The sequence below is a fragment of the Triticum aestivum genome, chromosome 5D (genome assembly GCF_018294505.1).
Source record: "Triticum aestivum cultivar Chinese Spring chromosome 5D, IWGSC CS RefSeq v2.1, whole genome shotgun sequence".
NCBI classification, from domain to species: Eukaryota; Viridiplantae; Streptophyta; class Magnoliopsida; order Poales; family Poaceae; genus Triticum; species Triticum aestivum.
In genome coordinates, this window is record NC_057808.1 from 73,036,283 (window position 1) to 73,059,405 (window position 23,123).

The 23,123-nt window shown below is 49.1% G+C and overlaps 2 protein-coding genes across 2 annotated transcripts; one reads left to right on the forward strand and one right to left on the reverse strand.

Moving 5' to 3' along the window:
- Positions 1-13,826: 13,826 nt before the first annotated feature.
- On the forward strand, positions 13,827-16,166 carry LOC123119533 (octanoyltransferase LIP2p2, chloroplastic). Its single transcript, XM_044539369.1, has 4 exons — positions 13,827-14,173; positions 14,574-14,850; positions 15,143-15,293; positions 15,380-16,166. The coding sequence occupies exons 1-4, from the start codon at positions 13,977-13,979 to the stop codon at positions 15,661-15,663; spliced, it is 909 nt and encodes a 302-aa protein (XP_044395304.1). The 5' UTR covers positions 13,827-13,976; the 3' UTR covers positions 15,664-16,166.
- On the reverse strand, positions 15,671-22,120 carry LOC123119532 (wall-associated receptor kinase-like 14). The gene is made up of 4 exons (XM_044539368.1): positions 21,052-22,120; positions 18,280-18,321; positions 15,939-17,898; positions 15,671-15,850 (listed from the first exon to the last, which is right to left on the reverse strand). The coding sequence occupies exons 1-3, from the start codon at positions 21,866-21,868 to the stop codon at positions 16,673-16,675; spliced, it is 2,085 nt and encodes a 694-aa protein (XP_044395303.1). The 5' UTR covers positions 21,869-22,120; the 3' UTR covers positions 15,671-15,850; positions 15,939-16,672.
- Between the last annotated feature and the right edge of the window lie 1,003 nt (positions 22,121-23,123).

Consider the following 23,123-nt stretch of genomic DNA (forward strand, 5'->3'; position numbering starts at 1 on the left):
AGCTGCTCCTCAGGATAGGTATGTCTCTAGGCCCTCTCAATAAGCAACATGATGAACGGACCATAAATTGGGCACTTGCGCTCAGAAACAGCCGCCAGAAGCTCAGACCACATGACGTGAGAGATGTCCAGGGACTCGCCGGTGTTTGCGTCCTTCTCACGCTGGCAGAAGAGAAGCATGTCCACAAGGTAAGAGTGTACCATGTCCAGATTCCCAATACGAGGGAAGAGAGTCTCGCGGAAGATACGGTGAAGGATGTCCAGATAGGTAGACAACTCATAGGTTTCCTCCCTGGTCTCAGGGTGGACCTTCCGAGTACAGTAGGGCCAGAGGGCTTGCTTGTGAGTGGAGGTGACATTTTGGTGAGGACGAAAACCAACTGGAGTCTCGAGCCCTTGATCTTCCACCTCAAGCAGCCCCATGAAGGCCTGCCACTTGACAGCTAGCACCTTTCCATTTGTCATCCAAGTCAGAGTCCTGTCTGCATCAGTTCCTAGGTGAACAGTGGCAAAGAACTGTGCCAGCAAATCTGCATCAAAGTCCTTGTTGAACTGCATGATCCTGAGAATGTTCAACTGAGAGCACATCTGTAGGGCATCACCAAAGTACTCAAGGTCCTTCTCCATAGCATCCGTGTTGATGGAATGAACATTGACAAAGAGATTCTTCTTAGCCTTGATCACATCAAAGTATGTGGCATACTGAAACCGGTTCCAGAACGGGCGATTGACAAGATTGGGTTCTTGGTCTTCCTCATAGGGGTTGCGCCGACGCCTGTCCCAGAATTCCTTGCTAGACATCTCAGTCACTTTCTTGCCACTTGGCTTCGGTCGGCTGGCAATCTTCTTCTTGCGAGGAGGATTAGCACTTGAGGAAGCACCCCCTGCCGGCTGTGGAGCACTGGAAGAACCACCTGCAGTCTCAGATGAGCGGTACCGCTTCGACGTTGAACGCCCGGGGTTGACACGGCGGACTTGCTGCTCAGGATGTTCATCACCTGGAACCAAACACACGGACACAAGAAACAACCAGAAGGAACGATCAAAACCAAATAAACACAACAAATATGGATCAACATGTGGTAGGAAACAATGGAACTGGGCATCCAGCGGTAGTACCGTGCCTGCTCAGCGGTAGTACCGCTTAGCCACATAAGCGGTAGTACCGCTCCAGCGGTAGTACCGTGCCAGATGGGCGGTAGTACCGCCCGAGACGGGGCACGGCGGATCCCTACTGCCGTGGTCAGATCCGGCACTACCGGGGATGCCAAATTCAAAAATAAACCTACCAAACATCAATCCAAAGAGTCTAGTTGCCTTCTCCAACCTACTCAAGCCTAGATTTGGCCAAAAATCTAGAGATGCAACTACTATTGCCCCTAAAACGCGAGATCTGAAAACTAGACAAGAAGAGAAGAGGAACGGGGGCAATACCGGCATCCATGGCAAGAGGACGAGGTGGGGATCGACTCCACCGAAGGAAATGGAGAGGAACGGTCCGGAGACGGAGGGCCGCCGGAGCCTTCCCGCGGCGAGATGGCGCTGGAGAGAGAGGAAGAGGAACCAGGGGACGAAGCAAATGGGTATGGGGTGGAGGAAACCACCCCTGCCCACGACTTAACCCCTGGCCCGCCCCTCAGCGGTAGTACCGTGGTGAGGGGCGGTAGTACCGCTTAGCCGTATAAGCGGTAGTACCGCTCCAGCGGTAGTACCGCTCCTGCACAACGGTAGTACCGCCCAGCGCAACTCAAACCAGACTCAACACATATGGTGCAAAACGAAAGACGGGAAACAACGGCAAGAAGACCAACAAGAGCACTAGCAAGAGAACAAGAATCACACGCCTCTATACGAGAGGGCGGTGGCCGAGGCCACCTATGTTTGAGTCACTTGGTATGGCACCGCGAAGAATTATCCTTGGGCCCATGACCAAAGCTCGTGTTTGAAGCACAAGTACCATAAAAAATGGCTAATGTGAAAGAGTGAGATCAGTTTATGCATTGTGGGGGGAGGGAAAGTTCATTGAGAGAACAACACTCCCCCTACGTCCATGCCTACACCTAGACAAGAAAGCACAATGAATGTGAGGGGTGTGCAAAGGTTCAAACCACATTGCTCGAATCAATGATATTTAGCTCATGCCTTAACTCGCGAAATCTTGCTTCATCCAATGGCTTCGTGAAAATATCTGCAAGGTTATCATGAGTGTTGACATAGTTGAGCTCGATCTCCCCTCGCCTAATATGATCCCGGATGAAGTGATACCGAATCTCAATATGCTTTGTCTTGAAGTGTTGCACCGGGTTGAGAGAAATCTTGATAGCACTTTCATTGTCACACCAAAGAGGCACTTTGTCACAAATGACACCGTAATCCTTTAAAGTTTGCCTCATCCATAAGAGTTGTGCACAACAACTTCCGGCCGCCACATACTCCGCTTCGGTGGACGAGAGAGACACACAACTTTGCTTTTTAGAAGACCAACTTACCAAAGAGCAACCAAGAAATTGGCACCCTCCGGAAGTGGACTTCCTATCCACTTTGTCTCCCGCCCAATCGGAGTCCGAATAACCTACAAGCTTGAAGTTTGCTCCTCTTGGGTACCATAGGCCAAAGTTTGGGGTATGAGCCAAATATCGAAAGATTCGCTTGACCGCCACAAAGTGGCTTTCCTTAGGTGCGGCTTGAAACCGTGCACATATTCCCACACTCAACATGATATCCGGTCTAGATGCACAAAGGTAAAGCAAGGATCCAATCATAGAGCGATATACCTTTTGATCCACCGCTTTACCATTGGGATCAATGTCAAGTTGGCACTTGGTGGGCATTGGAGTGGAAGCCGGCTTGACATCACTTAGCTTGAATCTCTTTAGCATGTCTTGAGTGTATTTGGCTTGGTTGATGAAGGTTCCTTCTCTTCTTTGTTTGATTTCGAATCCGAGAAAGAACTTCAACTCTCCCATCATAGACATCTTGAACTTTGAGGTCATGAGAGCGGCAAATTCTTCATTGAAAGCTTTGTTAGGGGAACCAAAAATAATATCATCAACATATAGTTGGCACACAAACAACTCCCCTTTGACCTTCTTAGTAAAAAGAGTGGGGTCGATTTTCCCGATTTCGAATCCACGATCTTGTAACAACTCCGTAAGATGCTCATACCACGCACGTGGGGCTTGTTTAAGGCCATAGAGTGCCTTGTGGAGTTGATACACATGATCGGGGAAATAGGGATCTTCGAACCCGGGGGGTTGTTTGACATATACCAACTCATTTATGGGACCATTAAGAAAAGCACTCTTCACATCCATTTGTTGCAAAGTGAAATTATGATGAGAAGCATAAGCAATCAACAAACGAATAGATTCAAGGCGAGCAACGGGGGCAAAGGTTTCACCGTAGTCGATACCCTCGACTTGGGAGTAGCCTTGTGCCACCAAACGAGCCTTGTTGCGAACAATGATTCCATGAGCGTCTTGCTTGTTCTTGAATATCCACTTGGTTCCAATGACATTATGATTCCCGGTTGGCCTTGGCACTAACTTCCACACTTGGTTATGTTCGAAGTTGTTGAGTTCTTCATGCATGGCGTTGAGCCAATCCGGGTCCTCAAGCGCTTCATAAACCTTTTGGGGTTCGACACAAGAAACAAACGCATGATGTTCACAATAGTTTGCTAATTGTCTACGAGTGCTTACCCCCTTTCTTAGGCTTCCAACCACATTCTCCATGAGATGACCTTTGGTGGTGAGCTTGGAAGCGATCTTAGCGGCACGACGCTCCAATTCCTCCTCGGAAGTGAAGTGAGGAGGGGTTACTTGATCATCTTGAGCGTCGTCTTGAGCTTGTTCTTGATCTTGAACTAGCTCGAGGGGAAGAACTTGACCTTGGGCATCATTTGGTGGATCACCACCATCTTGAGGTTGATCTTGCCCTTGATCTTGTTCATGAGGTTGAGGGCCTTCACTTTGTTCTTCGGAAGCGTGTGGGTCTTGGGTTGGTGATGGCTCCACTTGAGTGGAGCATTGTCCTTCTCCTTCGGCCACAAGGGGTTCCTCAATGGGTAGGATATATCCAATACCCATTCTTCTTATGGCTTGGGGAGGAATTTCATCACCTACATCACAAGTACCACTTTGCTCCACTTGGGAGCCGTTATTTTCATCAAACTCCACGTTACACGTCTCCTCAATAAGTCCCGTGGACTTATTGAGAACACGGTAAGCATGGGAGTTTGTAGCATAACCAACAAATATGCCCTCATGAGCTCTAGTCTCAAATTTAGACAAACGAACACCTTTCTTGAGAATGAAACACTTACACCCGAACACCCGAAAGTACTTGAGGTTGGGCTTGTTACCGGTGAGGATCTCATATGGAGTCTTGTTCAAGCCTTTGCGAAGATAGAGCCGATTTGAAGCATGACACGCGGTGTTGATGGCTTCGGCCCAAAAGTTGTATGGAGACTTGAACTCCGCCATCATGGTCCTTGCCGCATCCATCAACGTCCGATTCTTCCTCTCCGCAACACCATTTTGTTGAGGGGTGTAAGGTGCGGAATATTGATGCTTGATCCCCTCATCACTGAGAAACTCATCCAAGGTGTAGTTCTTGAACTCGGTGCCGTTGTCACTTCTTATTGTCAAGATCTTTGCATTGTGTTGACGTTGGGCTTCATTTGCAAAGTCAATGACTGTTTGTTGGGTCTCACTCTTCCTCTTGAAGAAATACACCCACGTGTATCTAGAATAATCATCCACAATTACCAAGCAATACTTTCTACCCCCAAGACTATCAAAGGATGGAGGCCCAAAGAGATCCAAATGAAGGAGCTCCAACGGCCTCTTCGAGTAAATAAGAGTCGTGGGAGGGTGAGCCTTCTCATGAAGCTTTCCTTCGATACAAGCACTGCAAGCACGATCTTTGGCAAAACTAACGTTCGTTAGTCCACGGACATGGTCCCCCTTGAGAAGACTTTGCAAAGATCTCATATTGACATGGGCTAAACGGCGATGCCAAAGCCATCCCACGTCAACTTTAGCCATTAGGCATGTCGCGGTCTTAGTGGGTTGCTCCGAAAAGTTAATCACATAGAGACCGTTCTCGACATGCCCAACAAAGGCTACTTTAAGAGTCTTGCTCCACAAGAGGGCCACGGTATCAATATCAAAGAAGGTGGCAAAGCCCATGATAGCAAGTTGACGAACGGAAAGTAAATTGTATGCAAGGGACTCAACTAGCATGACCTTCTCGATCGTGAGATCATGAGAAATGACAACTTTGCCGAGTCCCAATACCTTAGAAGACGAGGCATCACCCCACTCGACATTGGTGGGCATAGATGGAATCTTGTGCACGTCCACCACCAAGTCCTTGCTTCCGGTCATATGATTTGTAGCTCCACTATCGAGCAACCATGATCCCCCACCGGAAGCAAACACCTACAAGAGATCAATGCTTGGTTTTAGGTACCCATTTTGTAATGGGTCCTTTGATGTTAGTAACAAGGGTCTTAGGAACCCAAATAGACCATTCAATGTACTCATGAGGAGAACCAACGAATTTGGCATAAACATGCCCATCACTAGCACGGCATAACACATAAGAAGGATTAAAGTCGCCGGCTTTGTTGGAAGGAGTGGCATTGCTCTTCTTGACACCGCCACCCTTCGCATTGTTCTTCTTCTCCTTGGAAGCACCCTCTCCCTCCTTCACAAAAGTTTGCTTGAGAGGAGGAGGTCGCTTGGTCTTGTCATTCTTCTTCTTGTTCTTGGGATTGGGTGCGAACCCAATCCCCTCCTTGGCCACAACTTCCTTTTGATTGCTCAAGAGGTCGTTGAGGTTCTTCTCACCTTGTATGCATGACACAAGGCCTTTCTCAAGTTGCTCCTTCAACTTAGCATTCTCCTCAACAAGATGCACATGCTCACAACACGGGTTAGTAGCATTTGCATTATCAATTAACACCATATGAGGAAAGGTGGCTTTCTCCTTTGTTAGCTTCACTTGGAGTTGATCATGAGACTCCTTGAGGCTAGCATGAACACCCTTCAAGACTTTGTGAGCCTTGTCGAGAATGCCAAACTCCTCTTTGAGTCTAGCAAGATCAACCCCAAGTTTTGCCTTCTCGGAGTTTAGCACACGAGACACAACAAGAGCATGATCAAGATCTTTCTTTAACTTAGCATGATCATCGTTGTATGACTCCTCAAGAGCCAAACGAAGACCACGCTCTTCGTCAAGAGCATTGGAAAGATCCGAAATCTCATCGGCATAGTCACGACTATGCCCCTCCATCTTAGAGATGGTATCTTCGTGAGCCTCGATCATGTCATTGGCTTCACCAAGTTGTTCCAAGAGAGCAACGAAGTGCTTCTTGGATTTACCCTTGAGTTTACCCATAAAGATCTCAAACTCATTTTCCTCCACATTTGTCCCCTCATGTTCATCAATGCTATCCGTCGAAGAAGGATGATCAATGATGGTAGTTTTGATGTTGGAGGTTACCTTATTGGTGGCTTTAGCCATGAGGCACTTGGCGGTGATGTTCTCATTGGGTGAGTCGAAGAGAGACACCCGTGGAGTCTTCGCAATGGCAACGGAGGCCATGGCAACCGACTCACTATCTTCATCATCGTCATCATCCTCATTGTACTCTTCTTGAACCACCAACGCCTTGGGAGGAGTCTTCTTGGTGAAGTTGCTCTTGTTGGGGAATGACTTGGCCTTGTCTTTTCTAATGAGCTTGCCACCATTGTCTTCCCTCTTCTCGTAAGGGCACTCCGCAACAAAGTGGCTCACATTGCCACAATTGAAGCAAGTCCTCATCCGTTGCTTGCCCTTTGCGCCACTTGAGTTGCTTTTGTTGAAGTTTGGCCTTGTGTTCTTCTTGCTCCAAAATTGCCTTGAAGCAAGAGCCATGTGTTCATGATAGGCATACTTCGTATCTTCGAGGTTGCCCTCCTCTTATTCCTCTTCATCCTCTTCCTCCATACTAACCTTGGCCTTTAAAGCAAGGTTGGGCTTCTTAACTCTTTGAGAGCGAAGAACCGCATTGTCGGCGGTCTTGTCCAAGATACTCATAGCCACAAACTCATCCAACACTTCACTTGAGGACAAGGTGTGAAAGTCCGGCCTTTGACGAATTACGGAGGACATGGCTTTGTGGTAGGGCATCATTGCCTTGAGGAACTTGCGCTTGATCCAATTGTCATCCGTGTCCTTGCTTCCATGATCTCAGAGCGAGACCGCGAGTTTGGTTACTCTCCGAAAAAGCTCACGAGGTTCTTCATCTTCTTTCATTGCAAACTCGTCGGCTTCATCTTGCACCACTTCATAGTTGGAGCGTTGAATGCTTGCGCTTCCCCGATAAAGGGAAACAACTTGGAGCCACGCATCTTTGGCCACGGTGTAAGGCCGGAGATGAGGAAGATCTTCGGGTGGGATGGCTTCTTGGATGATGAAGAGAGCATTTTCATTGAATTGATGATCCACAGCTTCTCTAGGAGTGAAGTTACTTCGGTCATGCGGATAAAAGCCTTCTTCAATGATTCTCCAAAGGTTAGTGTTCACATGATTTAAATGACGCTTAAAACGATAGACCCAAGAATCAAAATCTACATTCTTCTCAATCTTAGGGGCCGGGCCGGCATGATTCAAATGAGTGGAAGGGAGCGGTCCACCATAGACAGGTGGAGGTTCCACATGGGCAAAGATGTCGGTCCCATTTTTATCACTAGAACAAGGAGCCTTCTCGCTCGAAGCTTCCCCTTTGTCGGAGGTAGCATCCGTCACCTTGTTAGCGGGATCACCCACTTTCAACGGTGCGGTGGTAAGTTTAAGCCCTTCTAAGAATTTATTCAACATGCTTTCGACCTTGGTCATCATGGAGGTTTTCAATGTGTCCAACGCCACATTGAATTCCTCACGAGAGACCGCGGTTCCCCCATCTCCCGTAGACGAGACTGGATTCTCACCGGAGTGCTCCTCCGCACCGTCTACGACGTCAACCATACTCTTTGGACGGTAAAGTCCTTAATAAAGAGACGAGGCTCTGATACCAATTGAAAGGATCGATATAGTTGACTAGAGGGGGGTGAATAGGCAACTAACTATTTTTAGCTTTTCTTTACCAAATTAAACTTTGCATCAAAATAGGTTGTCTAGATATGCAACTAAGTGAGCAACCTATATGATGCAACGACAACAAGCACGCAAGCAAGTAAGAGATATAACACAAGTAAACTAGCTAAAGTAAAGGAACGAGATAACCAAGAGTGGAGCCGGTGAAGACGAGGATGTGTTACCGAAGTTCCTTCCTTTTGAAGGGAAGTACGTCTCCGTTGGAGCGGTGTGGAGGCACAATGCTCCCCAAGAAGCCATAAGGGCCACCGTATTCTCCTCACGCCCTCACACAATGCGAGATGCCGTGATTCCACTATTGGTGCCCTTGAAGGCGGCGACCGGACCTTTACAAACAAGGTTGGGGCAATCTCCACAACTTAATTGGAGGCTCCCAACGACACCACAAAGCTTCACCACAATGGACTATGTCTCCGCGGTGACCTCAACCGTCTAGGGTGCTCAAACACCCAAGAGTAACAAGATCCGCTAGGGATAAGTGGGGGGGAATCAAATTTCTCTTGGTGGAAGTGTAGATCGTGGCCTTTTCAACCAATCCCGAGCAAATCAACAAGTTTGATTGGCTAGGGAGAGAGATTGGGCGAAAATGGAGCTTGGAGCAACAATGGAGCTTTTGGGGAAGAGGTGAGTCAACTTTGGGGAAGAAGACCCCTTTATATAGTGGGGGGAACAAACCAACCGTTACCCCCCTTCTGCCCCGAAGAGAGCGGTAGTACCGCTGTGCCAGCGGTACTACCGCTGTGCCAGCGGTACTACCGCTTGGCCCACAGCGGTACTACCGCGGAGGGAGGGCGGTACTACCGCACAGGAGCGGTACTACGGCCCCCCCACAGCCGCGGCCAGTACCGTAAAACCCGACACGAAAAAGGAGCCCTCGAATCGAGGCGGTACTAGCACGAGACCACCGCGGTACTACGGCTTGGGGCCACTAGCGGTACTACTGCTCTGGAGCGGTACTACCGCTTGTGGCACCCAAGCGGTACTACCGCTCCGTCCCGCGGTACCACCGCTGGGACCAGAGTTAGTACACACATGGGGGCTACTAGTGGTACTACTGCTCTGAGCGGTACTACCGCTTGTAGCACCCAAGCGGTACTACCGCTGGGACCAGAGAGGGCACAAAGAGAGGAGAACCAAGCCCATCATCGAAACGGAAAGGCTCGGAGGGAGGGGCAAAGGAAGTGTACGTGATGATTCCGCCCTAGCCTTTCCAAAACGGACCCCCTCTTGATAGTACGGTGATCCCTATGAAACTAGTCCACCAAACTAATCCGAAAGGACTACACCGTCTTCGCTTTAAGCTCCGAGGGGAGGAAATCGTCTCGTGCCAAAAGGATGAATCTCTGAAAAACACTCAACGCACACGATTAGTCTGCAAAAGCATTGTCATCAATCACCAAAACATCTTAGGGATAAATATGCCCTTACACTTGGGAACCCCAAGGTAGTTCGAGAGCTTCGCGATTGGTGAAGCAAGAAGGTCCTGCCCTGCTATTTGTAATGGAAACTAAAATCAGGGCTAAACGAGTTGAAGACTTGCGATATCAGCTTGGTTTCTCAGGTTGTTTTGCGGTTGACAGTATTGGGTTAAGTGGCGGAATTGGACTGTATTGGTCCAAGGACGTGGATGTTGCATTGGAAAACTTTAGCAAGAGCCACATTGATGTATCGGTGAAAGTCAGGGATCAAGCCGCTTTGGAGTGGCGGTTTACTGGATTTTACGGTGCACCGCGGGTCGAAGACAGGCATCATAGCTGGCGCTTTCGTCGGACCTTACATAGCCTGCCCCATTCTTTGTGGTTGTGCATGGGTGATTTTAACGAGACATTGTTTGGTGATGAGCATTTCAGCAAGACGGCCCGACCAGAATGGCAAATGAAGGCCTTTCGTGAAGCAGTCGAAGATGTTTCCTTCCAAGATCTGGGTTGGTCTGGAATGGCCTATACATGGGATAACCGGCAAGGGGGTGATAGTAATGTTAAAGCTAGGCTTGACCGAGCCTTTGCAAATGAAGCCTTTCGCCAGCATTATGAAGATATTCGAGTGCGCCATGTTGCTGCCACCGAGTCCGATCACTGTTTTGTGGTGGCTGACATTCAGGGCACGAAGAGGCCGGACGGCGCACGTCGAGTGAAGCAGTTTAGATACGAGAATATATGGCAAACTCATTCTGACTATGAGGAAATAGTCACTGAAACATGGAGAAAACAAGCAAGGACTCCAGGTTTGCAAGGGATTGTTGAGTCGTTGGGTGCATTATAGAATGCACTTGAACCATGGGGAGCTAAGGAATTTGGATGTCTCGCGAGGTCAGTCCGGCAATTGCAAAAGAAACTTGACAAGCTGCGAAGACAGTCCATAGGTAGGGGGCCTTCTGACGAAGAGAAGGCCACTATGATTAAACTGCGAGAGGCACTTCGACTCGAGGAAGTATGGTTGAAGCAGCGCTCCGAGTTCTTTGGCTACGTGCAGGTGACCATAACACAGCTATTTTCAAGCACAAGCTAAGCAGCGACAACGAATGAACAAAATCAGTGGTTTGAAGAGAGCAGATGGCTCAGTTTATGCTGATGAAACAGAAGACAAGCAGGAAATTCAGTCGTTCTATCAAGCATTATATACCTCTCAGGGAGTGGTTGATACGGGCGAGCTGCTGGCTCATGTACCGGTGAAAGTCACACCGGAGATGAATGAGACGCTGACGAAACCATTCGAGGCAAAAGAAGTCCATGATGCGTTGTTTCAGATGGCGCCATCTAAATCCCCAGGGATGGATGGTTTTACAGCACGGTTCTTTCAACTTCATTGGCATTTGCTGAAAGATGATGTGACTAATGTAGTGCTAGGGTTTCTCAATGGGGGCGAATTACCAATGGGTCTGAATGACACCTCCATAACCTTGATCCCAAAGGTACGATACCCCCAATCGATTTCCCAATATCGACCTACTGCTTTGTGCCCCGTGCTATACAAAATTGCAGCTAAAGCTATCACCACCGTATGAGGGGATGTATGGATGAGATCATTAGCAAGGAACAAAGTGCGTTTGTTCCGGGATGCTTGATTACTGACAATATATTGGTGGCCTTTGAAAGTGTTCATACACTTCGCCGGAGGAAGAAAGGCAAGAACCATGCTTGTGCAGTTAAACTTGATATGATGAAAGCGTACGATAGAGTTGAATGGCATTATTTGGAGGCCATCCTACTTCGTTTGGGATTCAGCCCTGTTTGGATCAGTTTAATCATGAAATGTGTCAGCTCTGTACGTTTCTCTGTCAGAATAAATGGTGAGTTGCAACCCTACTTCACGCCCTCTCGGGGGCTGCGGCAAGGCGACCCCGCTTCACCATATTTGTTTCTGCTTTGTGCAGAAGGATTATCGTCCATGCTTAAATATTATGGAGGATATATTGATAGGGGCATTAGGGCGAGTGTACGATCACCATGGGTGAGTCATTTGCTCTTTGTTGACGATTGTCTCATCTTTCTGAATGCAAACTCTCAGTGTGCAGAAAGGTTGAATGATATTTTGAGGATCTAGGATGAGGCTTCAGGGCAGCGTGTAAACAAGGATAAAAGTGCAATCTTCTTTAGTCCCAACACGTCTAGCTCCATCAGACAGAATATCAAAGGAACACTTGGTATCATGGTAGAAGCATTCAGTGACAGATATCTTGGTCTTCCCACTGCCGTTGGCCGGATTACGAGCGGGGCCTTCGATCACATGGGCGAACGGGCGCGGAGTAAGATGCAAGGTTGGTCAGAACGGCTCTTCGCATGCGCAGGGAGAGAGGTCTTACTAAAAACAATTGTTCAGGCTATTCCCACATATAGCATGAGTTGTTTCTTGCTGACAAAAAAGGTGTGTAAAAAGTTTACATCAAATATGGCAAGGTATTGGTGGAGTAGTTCCATTGACAAAAGGACACTTCATTGGATCTCCTGGAAGGAACTAGCAAAACCAAAATGCCAGGGAGGGATGAGATTTCGCGATCTCCACATGTTCAACCTGGTTCTCCTTGGCAAACATGGCTAGCGTTTTATGACAAATCCAACGTCACTTTGCGCGAGAGTTATGAAGGGCAGGTATTTTCCGGATTCGGATTTCCTGCATGCTTCGGCACCTAAAGCCGCCTCAGCTACTTGGCGGGCAATCATTGCTGGACGTGAAGCTCTGCATGCGGGGATAGTTCAGCGTGTTGGGGATGGCACCTCAATCAATCCATGGACAGACAAATGGATCCCAACAACGCTAACTAGAACCCCTCTGTTCAAACCGGCCGGTACGAGCATCACTCAGGTCAGCGAGCTCATTGACTCAGAGAACTGGACCTGGCGTCAGGAACTAGTTCGAGACAACTTTATCGCACCAGACGCGGAGGCAATTTTGAACATTCCTCTTCGACGCGGTGGGGGCGAAGACACATTGGCATGGGCACATGAGAGAACAGGCATCTACACTGTTAAGTCAGCGTACCGCGCTCTAGTGATTCAGAAAGAGCATCAAGCTCGAGAAGAAGGGCAGGTTACCGAACCTTCAGTAAGCAAGCAGCAGTTGTGGAAGTCGCTATGATCTCTCAAGGTGGTACCAAAAGTGCGGTTGTTCTGGTGAAGGGTTCTCCGAGGAATTCTGCTCGATGAATGCACCCTCAAATTCCGGCATATCCTCGAGATCAGTTTATGCAAACTTTGTCAGGCAAAGGAGGAAGACTTGGAACATGCACTTATCCATTGTTCCCACGCTCAGAGGTCCTGGGAAGAAGCGCGCGCACTGCTGGACATCAAGTTGCCGCGCCTGCACCCATCTACTTGGGCAACTGACATTTTATGTGATGACAGGTTCTCTACAAGAGAGCGAGCATCGATCATTTCAGTAATGTGGTCCATTTGGACTTCACGAAATCGGTGGACACACGAAGGTGACAAAATGGATCTGGCGAATTCAGTTCGACTCACCCGTGAAGCGTTGGCAGTATTGGACATTCCATTGCAACAGGTGAACATCTTGCCAGGCCATGGTTGGCGCCCCCCGGAGGCAGGCCAGATCAAGATAAATACAGATGCCTCGACTATTCATCTGGAAGGGAAGAGCGGAGCTGGAGGTGTGGCGCGTTGAGCTTCAGGCTTATTGGGAGCTTGGTGTAAACCCCACCCCGGAGTGATTGACCCCTTTATTGCTGAAGCCCTAGCTGCAAGAGATGGAGTAATCTTCGCAAGTCTCAGGGGGGTTTCGCATGTGGTGCTAGAGACTGACAGTCTCGAGGTGGTCAACCTCTGGAACACTTGCCGCAACAATCGTTATGTTGTGGCTCCTATTCTTCAAGAAATTGATGAGCTATCTGCTAGTTTTAATTCCTTTGTAATTCAGCATGTAAGTAGGTCGGCCAATGTCCCAGCTCACCTTTGTGCAAAACGCGCTTGTACGGTGACGGTGACGGAAAGCTGGCTCACATAAACTCCTAGCTTCCTGATCAGCAGCCTTCTGGCTGACTGCCCAGTGAATGCCTTTATATGAATAAAGCTCAAATTCCCTGCAAAAAAAATGGCTATAAAAAAGAACTACTCCTAAAAATTCTCTCTAGAGAAAAAACTAGTCCTGAAAAAGAAGTCAATTCCTTTTTTGCGAGAAAAAAAATCAATTCCTCACCAGGTAAAGTTCATGCGTGACAAGTATTAACGGACTCTGTTAAACCAGTGTGATCTCGGCGTTGCCGTTGTGCCGTGCGATTCGATTCGCGCCCATCCAATCTCCTCGGCGACTCCGCCGCGCGCGCCGGCGCACAAGTCCAGCCCCCGGGGACTCGGTTCCGCTCCGGCCATACTCGAGAGCATGGTTCCTGCCGCCATGGGGGTCTCCGCCCCGTTCTGCCACGGCGTCCTGCCCTTCCCGGCCGCAGCCAGGGGCTCCTCGGCGCGCTCCCGAGGGGGGCGGCTGGGCCTCGCCGAAGGCTGCTGCACCGGCCCTGTCGCCGCCGCGGTGACCGACGCGGCCCCAGTCACCGGTGCCGCCCGCCTCGGCAGGAGGAGGTACTCTTGATTCGTTAATTTTAATTGCTCTGGTTAGTTTTATTCAAAGGTCTTACCAACAATTCCAATGAGTCTCTCAGCCACGAAGAGATGCGTCATTAGCTAGTTGTAAAGCATGCGGCTGCATTTGTTTTGTTTAGCCCAATGCTTTGTTGATGAGGCTTTCTTGATGATTTTGATCGCTTGAGCACAAGCAAATCGGGTTACTGTTCCCTTCTACACAATATTTGTCATGGCCTATTTACAAGCTAGGTAGCTCCAAATAATTTGTGTACTGATAGGTTTGCCGTCTGCATTACCACCTGAACTGAAGCCGTGAGCACTGATGCAGCATGTCAGCCTTCTATTGTTTGCTTGTATGGTGCTTCATCGTGGCGAATGACACTCTTTGCATTCCCAGGTGTGAGCTCTTTGATCTCCATCGGCAGATAGTTCCTTATGTTGATTCGTGGGGTTGGCAGAAATCCATTGTTGAGAGGAGGAAAGCGTTGGTAGGCATCGACACCGACACAGATGAAGATCACTCGGACACCTTAATCGCGCTGCAACATCCACCGGTTTATACATTGGGCAATGGCAACGATGAGAAGTTCCTCAATTTCAATATAGAAGATTCTCCTATTGAGATTCATCGTATTGATCGTGCTGGGCAGGTGACATATCATGGTCCTGGACAGGTATTTGCTAGTTATATTAGCTGTATTGTGGGTCTGAAACTGTATCCAATTTTGTTTTCTGCTTCAAGGTAGTTAAATCTTAAGTAACCTAAGCTTCAAAGGGAAGTAAATAATGAACAAATATGATCTTCCATAAGACCATAACCTTTTTGGTTAGATCAAACAATGAGCATTTTGAAATAAGAACAAACTTGCTGACTTTTGAAATATTGAACACAAAAATCTCAGTTATTCATGTTTTTTTGTAGCCTAACACTATATTTTCTTACAGTCAAGTTTTTTGCTTGCTTAGCTTGTTCTGTACCCGATTATCAATTTGCGCTATCAGACGAAGGATCTTGTCTGGTACCAAAGGTCACTTGAAGAGTTGATCATTCGTGCCCTTCAGTCTGCATTCTCTATTAAGGCATCAAGAATAGAAGGCCTCACTGGTGTCTGGGTTGGTATGTTACTATCCTTGGATACTGCAAAGTGTTTTATCATGTTATCACGTATCTTTCTTAACTTGTACACTCTGTTTCCTCTCCAGGTGAGCAGAAAGTTGCAGCTATTGGAATTATGTGCGCACGATGGATAGTATATCATGGTCTAGCGCTAAATGTCACAACTGACCTAACCCCCTTTCAACACATTGTTCCCTGTGGCATTAAGAGCCGCGGTGTTGGGAGCATCAAGCAGATATTACAAAAGGCTTCCAGCGGTAGAGAACTTAACGATGCAGAACTAATGGATATAGCTTATGAATCATTGATCAAAGAGTTTGCTGAGTTTTTCCAGCTCTCTCTGGAACCCAGCCCTGATTTGCATCTTTAGCTAGATAAGACAATCAATCAACTGCAGAATGTTTTATTATACCATCAAAAGTGACTTCAGCGAAGAAGCCAGAAACAAATACAGAGCAGATAGCAGAGGCAAGCTTTTATTCAAAACTGCAGTCTCCTTCAGTCCAGTAGTTGCAAAACTAGTGATCCGTGTGCAAGAACTCAAGCTTTTCCTCCTCCTGCAAGTACAGCCCCGGGAACCATTCTCAGTAAATCTGTCTTGCAATTCTGGACAGATGAAAAGAAATTAAAGCAAAAGCACGTCACCTTCTTTGGTGTTCGAGGACGACCCATCTGTGTCAACACCCGGCCACGCCTTGCAGGTGCAGTGCTTTCCTTTCTCGATGTCTTCGTAGACGGACGCGACATGCTTGCCGCACCCCTTCCAGGTGATCTTGCCGCATTTGTCGCACTCCACCTTGTAGCACATCCTGTACTTTTCTTCTTGAGATGAATCGCTGAGGCCCTGTTAGAGGTGTAGTATGCTGTTCTGGACTAGCTAGTGTGCCTCTTTCGCTCTCCATGGGTTCAGCATTTATAGGAACAACCAAGTGTGGATAAGCTCTATGTGGCCCGGCGCGGTTGGTGGAGGAAACTAAGTCCGGATAAGTTGTGCGATTCTGTAGCTTGTAAAACTGTTAGGTATTCCCAATGCTGCGGCGAATATGATTCACTTGTAAAACTATTACTGGGTATTTCCAATGCTGCGGCCAATATGATTCGGATGGGAACAACTCTGTCTGTGCTCTTGTGTTTGATCTTGTTGCAATGATGATCAAACCAAAGTTTGTGCTCTTGTGGCAATCTTGTCGCGTTGGTCAAACCTAAGTTGCTGATTTCTATGGCGCTGTTTCCCCTTCGAACCTGTGAGTTGCTCTTGTGCTAGTAATACATGTGCAACTGTACAAGTACAACCATGTTCACCATGGAGAACTTCACCCCCAAAAAATTGTTTAAGTTACATTTTCATCTTTCTTGTGTGCACGTGGGGTATAACTTGGCTACGGAAAGCGTGGCATGGAGCCGTTGGTCGATTGCGAGCTCCGGTCGCTGACCCAGACGTCCTGCACCGACACCGGCGACCGGGCTTTCTTCGCCGCCGCGGTGTTCGGTCCATCGAGCCCCACGTCGGCGACGAGGTCCGTCATGCCGGAGCCTGGGGCGGCGTCCCTGATCCGGCACAGCTCGGCGGCCACCTCGCTCATGGACGGCCGGACGTCCTTGTCGAACGCCAGGCACTGGAAGGCGAGCTCGCTGACGTGCCGGACCGACTCCATGACCCACTCCTCGCCGTGACGGAGGAGCGCCGGGTCGACGATCTCCTCGACTCTCCCCTTGCCGATCCGGTCGAGCGCGAGGCATGCCAGGTTGACCTCGTTCGCCGGCCGGCCGAAGTCGACGACCTTCATGGCGGTGATGAGCTCGAGCAGCACGACGCCGAAGCTGTACACGTCGCTCTTGTCGGAGAGGTGGAAGCTCTGGTGGTACTCCGGGTCGACGTACCCCGGCGTGCCCTGCGGCGCGGTGGAGACGTGGGAGCGCGACGCGTCCTCGGCGCCGCGCGCGGCGCGGGAGAGGCCGAAGTCGGCGAGCTTCGCGCGGAGGTCGGCGCCGAGGAGGATGTTGCCGGACTTGACGTCGCGGTGGAAGATGGGCGGGCGCGCGGCGTGCAGGTACGCGATGGCGGCCGCCGTGCCCGCCGCGACGCCGAGCCGCGCGCGCCACGGCAGCGTGGAGCCGCCGTCGCCGTGGAGGTGGTGGGAGAGGGTGCCGTTGGGGACGAGCTCGTAGACGAGGATCTGCTCGCCGCGGTCGAGGCAGCAGCCGAGGAGGCGGACCAGGTTGGGGTGGCTGAGCGAGGAGATGAGCCTGATCTCGTTGAGGAGCAGCGCCACCGCCCTGCCGCCGTCGTCGTCGTGGTCGTCGAGGCGGCAGCGGAGGCGCTTGATGGCCACGAGCGCCGTCGAGTTCGCCGGGAGCCGGCCGACGTAAACCGTGCCATAGGCGCCCGTGCCGAGGCGGTGCGTGTCGGAGAAGGAGTTGGTCGCGCGCGCGACCTCGTTGTACGAGTACACCGGCACGCCGCTCGACGTCGCCGCCTCCGACAGCAGCCGCATCGCCGCGAGCCGGCTGGAGCCCTGCCGGCCCTTGCCGCCGGAGCGCCGGCGTCGTGCCCAGCAGAGCAGCAGGAGCACGCCGGCCGCCGCCGCCACGCCCACCACGACACCTGCTATTCACATACATCGTCAGCGGCAGCCCAAGTTACTGAAGGTCTGAAGTTACTACGTATGCCACGTGGTGGTTTAACACAAAGTGCAATCAGAAGTTAATTTTATTCACAAATGCACGTCTCTAATTGTGAATGTGATTCTTGTCTTGGTCAAGCCAAGCAGTTGAATTCTCTGAACCAAATTCAACATTTCCTTTCCCATTTCCCCTTTCAGCTTTTCTATCTGTTTCTAGTTAGCCAGGTCAGCAGTCAAGCATTCAGGCAGGCGATTCCACAGATGGAACCAACGGCCTTGACCAGAAGCATCTTGACCCAGGAGTATTCTACATGGCGCCGTGTACGTAATTGCATGAAGACCAGGTCAGGAAACATTTTTACCTGCAGCGATGAAAGCCACGTTCCTCTTGGAAACCCGCTTAGCTGCACAGGGAAAACACAAAACAGAAACGTTGCGTCAGTATGTAACTGTCGTCATTTATATTCTGGGTCAGAAGAGTTAGGATCCAGCCATTTTTTGCCTTAGGCGATTCCTGTTTGTCATAATCATGTCAACATCTTTGAATATCTCATGTTCAAAGCTCTGCACAAGGTCTACAAATGTGAAATCTGAAAAATGGTGGTCCATCTACTCCATTATGTCTACTTTTGTGACGAAAAATTGCTATTGTTGGATTTCATTTTTATTTACAACTTTGCTGTCGTAACAACCGACAAAATACCCCACAGTGAAAATACACCTTATATATCCCCACATTTCGAGTACTAAAATTTTCATGATTCTTCAAATGTCATTTTTTCCTGAATTAACGCTCCCAGCCCAGCCCCTGCGTTGCCCCCGCTCGGGCGACACGGGAGGTCCTCCCGACCCTAGCCGCCGGAGCCCTCCTCTCCTCCCTTCCTTCCTCCGTCGCCGCCGAAGGACACCGCTGGGCTAAGTCTGGGGCGGACGACGGTGGTGGAGGTCCACCTTCCTGCTCGGGTGTGGGGTAGTGCGGGATCTCGATGCGAGTAGTGACTCAGTCAAGATCGGATCGCATCGCGACGTGGCGAACAACTAAGATCGGATCCAGGCCGGCGGCGGCAGGCTCTGGGCACGGCCTTGGGAGGCGGTTGGGTCGTCCGGTCCGGCTTGGTAGCGGCGGCATGGAGGGGCACCGTGGAGGGCCTGCTGGAAGGCGGGTTGCATGCGGGTGTGGCTTCTGGTCAGTGGCTGACTGGTGTGCCCTACACCATGCGGCGGCGGATCTGGTGGTCATCTCCTCCGTCGGAATTGGTCTGCCTAAGGCTGGGTGGTCGGATCTCGAGATCCGTCATCTAGTCCCGGCTATGAGTCGGCGAGACATAGTTGCCGGTGAAAATCAAGCCAACGACGGGCGATGGCGGCATTCTGCGTCGTTACCTTGATGAAGGCATTGTCGTGTTACTACTGTCGACCTACCCGTGCTACTCCGGGGGAAACCCTCGGATCCGGTCTTCCAAATCATACGATGGCGACACTGTGGTGTCGTTTCTCTGTTGGGAGCATAGTTTGTGGAGCAGCCCTGGAAGACAGAGGCATGAGGTGAAGCAGCTTCATCTTGCACGGAGCTTCGGTGGAGATGTCAAGTCATGCTTGTACGACAGGTATTACGCCGTGTCATGCCTGTTCGGCAGGTGTTACACACGACAAATCTTCCAGAGACTTCAAACTGTGTCGGCTGGTGGTACTTGGTGCCATGGTGTTGCGGTGTACTGGCAGCGATCGTGACGTGCTCGGCAGTTTGCGCGCAGGGAGGTGGTGCCGTTGGGCGCCGTGGTGGCGTCGACGGATGGTCGGACTGGGAAGGATGATGCGGATCTCTTTTCGAAGATGGCTCAGCGGTTCGCTGATGATGGCGGCTTCTAAAACGTGTGCATGTGGTGTACGCTTTAGGTTTGCTGCACCGGCTGTAGGTTCTGATATGTTATGTGGATGGATCGGCGACGACACCGGTTTCAGATATGGGATGCGAGGACACTCCACATTATCAAGTTTGTAGGTGTAGTGGTGGCGTCGGGTAGCTTGATGTATGTTCTTGTCAGATCTTTGTTGAATAACTAATAAAGATGGCCGGATGCATTGATTGATGCAGAGCCCGGGGGTTTTAACCTCCTTTTTCAGAAAATAAAAATTCTAGTGGTATTAATGTTGTATCTACACAAAATTATATTGTACCCTCTCTGTTCCAAAATACTTGAAGTTTTAGGTTCATAAGTCACTTTTTAAAGTTTGATCAAGTTTATAGCAGCATCTACAACAGTATTGTTTTTGCGTGAATACTTTCAATATATTTATTTCCAAACACGGCAGTACAACGAACACCAGAAATAATAAATTAGCTTCAATATAACATATATTTTCATTTATTTGATGTTGTAGATATTATTAAGTTATTTTGATAACTCAAGAAAATTTATGTTGTTCCGATTCAAAGAGAGAAAAGAAACGTTTAACAAGCCATGAGAAAAACAGAGTAAATAACCATACTTTCTGTTTGCATAAAGACATGACAAGACTAAAGCTTCAAGTAGTTTGAAACGGAGGAAGTATGCAAGTATAAGAGAAGAGTGCTCATTTTGACCGATCTAAATAATTTTGCTAATTCTTAGTTGTCTGAAATACTGAAAATCTCACCACCCATGTTGAACACTGTTATATCTCCAGGCCAAAAAAAGGAACACTATTATAAGTCTAATAAAATTGCACATTTGCTAATTCGTGCATTTTTAGTGAAAATGCTAGGCAACTTTCGGTCCATATAGATTATATATAAACAACGGTCATGTACGTGATGATTGTTTGATTTAATCCAAATGCTTTAACAAATATAATTAAGATTTACAGATTTTTTCAAAGAAGAGATTACTAGACAACCCGCAAAAAAAACGTGTCTGAAATCTTTTAAGAAAGTGGAGTAGCCGTCTAGTTTGAGTTGCCTAGTGTGAACTATGAGATTGGATTATGTCGCGCATGATTGATCGCAGGCACGACTTGTGAGTGCAGTTGACGTGGCGCACAGCGGCACCGGGACCCACCCAGTAATGGAACGCGAGATATATCGTGGCCTGATCCTTGTGGCCTGTATATCGGAAGTTTTTGGAAGCATTCACAGGTAAGAAGTCAAGACTCACCGAGGTAGCATCCGTCGCCGGCCAAGAAGCCGTCGCCCTCCATCCCCGCCACGCACCCGCACCGGTGCCCCAACTCCCCGCTAGGCGTTTTTACGTCGGTGCACGACGCGTTCGCCGCGCAACGCTCGCCCCCGCCGGCGCCGCACGTCCCGTTGAGCCACCAGCCGAGCTCGGCCACGCCGAACTCCAGCGTAGCCGTCCCCTCCGCCGTGAGCACGAACACCGTGGAGGTCAGCACGTCGTCGCACTTTTGCTTCTCGACCTTCTCCCACCGCAGAAACTGGCCATGCACCGCCGCGGTGGAGTTTGGCGGAGCGGAAGCGACGCACGCCACAGCGGCGGGCGAGGTGTCGCTGCCGAGGCCGGTGCACTGCGCCGTGCGGAGCAGCCTTGACATGACGTCCACGGGCACGCTGCATCCGCCGCCGGCCGACGCGTTGATCCCGCTGCAGCCGCCGCGGAGGAAAAGACCGGTGCGAGACGACACGCCGTAGTTGCCCCCGGAGAGCTCCCTCTTGGCCTCGGGGACGCTGCGGCTGCACGACGGCGGGAGGCCGACAACGACGGTGGAGGTGTTGGAGTTGAAGGCTATCACGCGGTACGTGGTGCCGTTCTCTCCTATGTATGGGAGGATCGGCGTGGATATGCTGGCGTCGCAGAACAGCGGGATGGGGCAGCCGAGGGAGAAGCCAAAAGGGTAGGGAACGGTGGTGCTGCCACACCGGCGGCTGCACCGGTCGCCGGAAGCTGCGGCGGCGGAGCAGCTGGTTTCATGGGGAAGCAAGACAGCAAGGAGCAGGACGACGAGACGGCGCATCTCGTACGTACCTGGAGATTTGTACCAACTCGAGCTTGCAATTTCAGGGAGAGAGAGATAGAGAGAGATTTTGGTAGGTGCAGTTGCTTGTTTGAATGGGTTGTAGGTGAGCTCGACTCGTCGGGACAAGATGGTCAAGCAGAACAGTCATGAATACTGTTAGCATTTTCTTCATATCTTCTTCCAAAAAATATATTTAGAGTCGATTCTCTTTTGACTGTATCAGTAACAGAAACTTGATTTTCAACTATTAGCACGCAAATAATCTTGAATATACACATCTTTTTGCTCTGTCGTGGGCTCCATGCAAATATTTACGTATTCCCATCGATTACCCAAAACTTCGTAACAGAGACGGAAAAGAATATCGAAGATCGTTCTGTTTTCGAGACAGCTCACCACTCATGGCAAGTGGTTCGAAGATTTACCCGCAAAAAAAAAGTGGTTCGAAGATTGTTTTGAGAAGCGACTTATGAGCGAGCCTGCTGAAATCGATCATATCGTGGACGATTAATGTTGGTTAATTCGGGTTTGAGTAGTCTACATATTTCTTTTTGACCTAAAAACCATAGAACATTGTTCTATGTTAATTTTCATTAATATTAAAAAAATGTACAAACAAGAAAAGACTAGAATTCCCTAAAAATTAGTCTACATATTTTTATGACGTTCTTTCTAGAATTCCCTATAAAAGACTAAGGCATCCCTAGGATCACATTTTCTTTTCGGAATCACTAAAAGCTGACCGTCGAATGCGTTAATTGATGTCGGATTTTCAGCATGGATCTTGACGCAAAGTTAGCTCCTAAAACATGCCGTGGTTTTAGTTTAAATTATTTTGAGGAGTAGCTATTAATGAAGGATGATATTTGGGAGGAAAAAAATGGCTAGACGACACCCTGTTATCTGCTCGGTACATGAGGATTTTCAGTATTGTTTGCAATAAGCAAGGAAGCAGCAATTCAGCTCCTGAGCTCATCTACTCCCTTGCGTGAATAATAAAATTAAAAAATACCAGAAAATAAAAAAAATCTGAATTTTGTTGGCATGAAATATATTCGAGTGCATGATGTCCGTGCCAAATTTGATGATGTTTTGATATTTGGGTAGGTCTCAGGAAAAAAGGGTTTATGAGAAAGTTTATTGTTCACACATTGTTAGGACCGATTTTGTCTTCTTTTCCATGAGCTACTCAGATGTCCAAGTTCACACATTATTATTATTATTATTATTATTATTATTATTATTATTACTA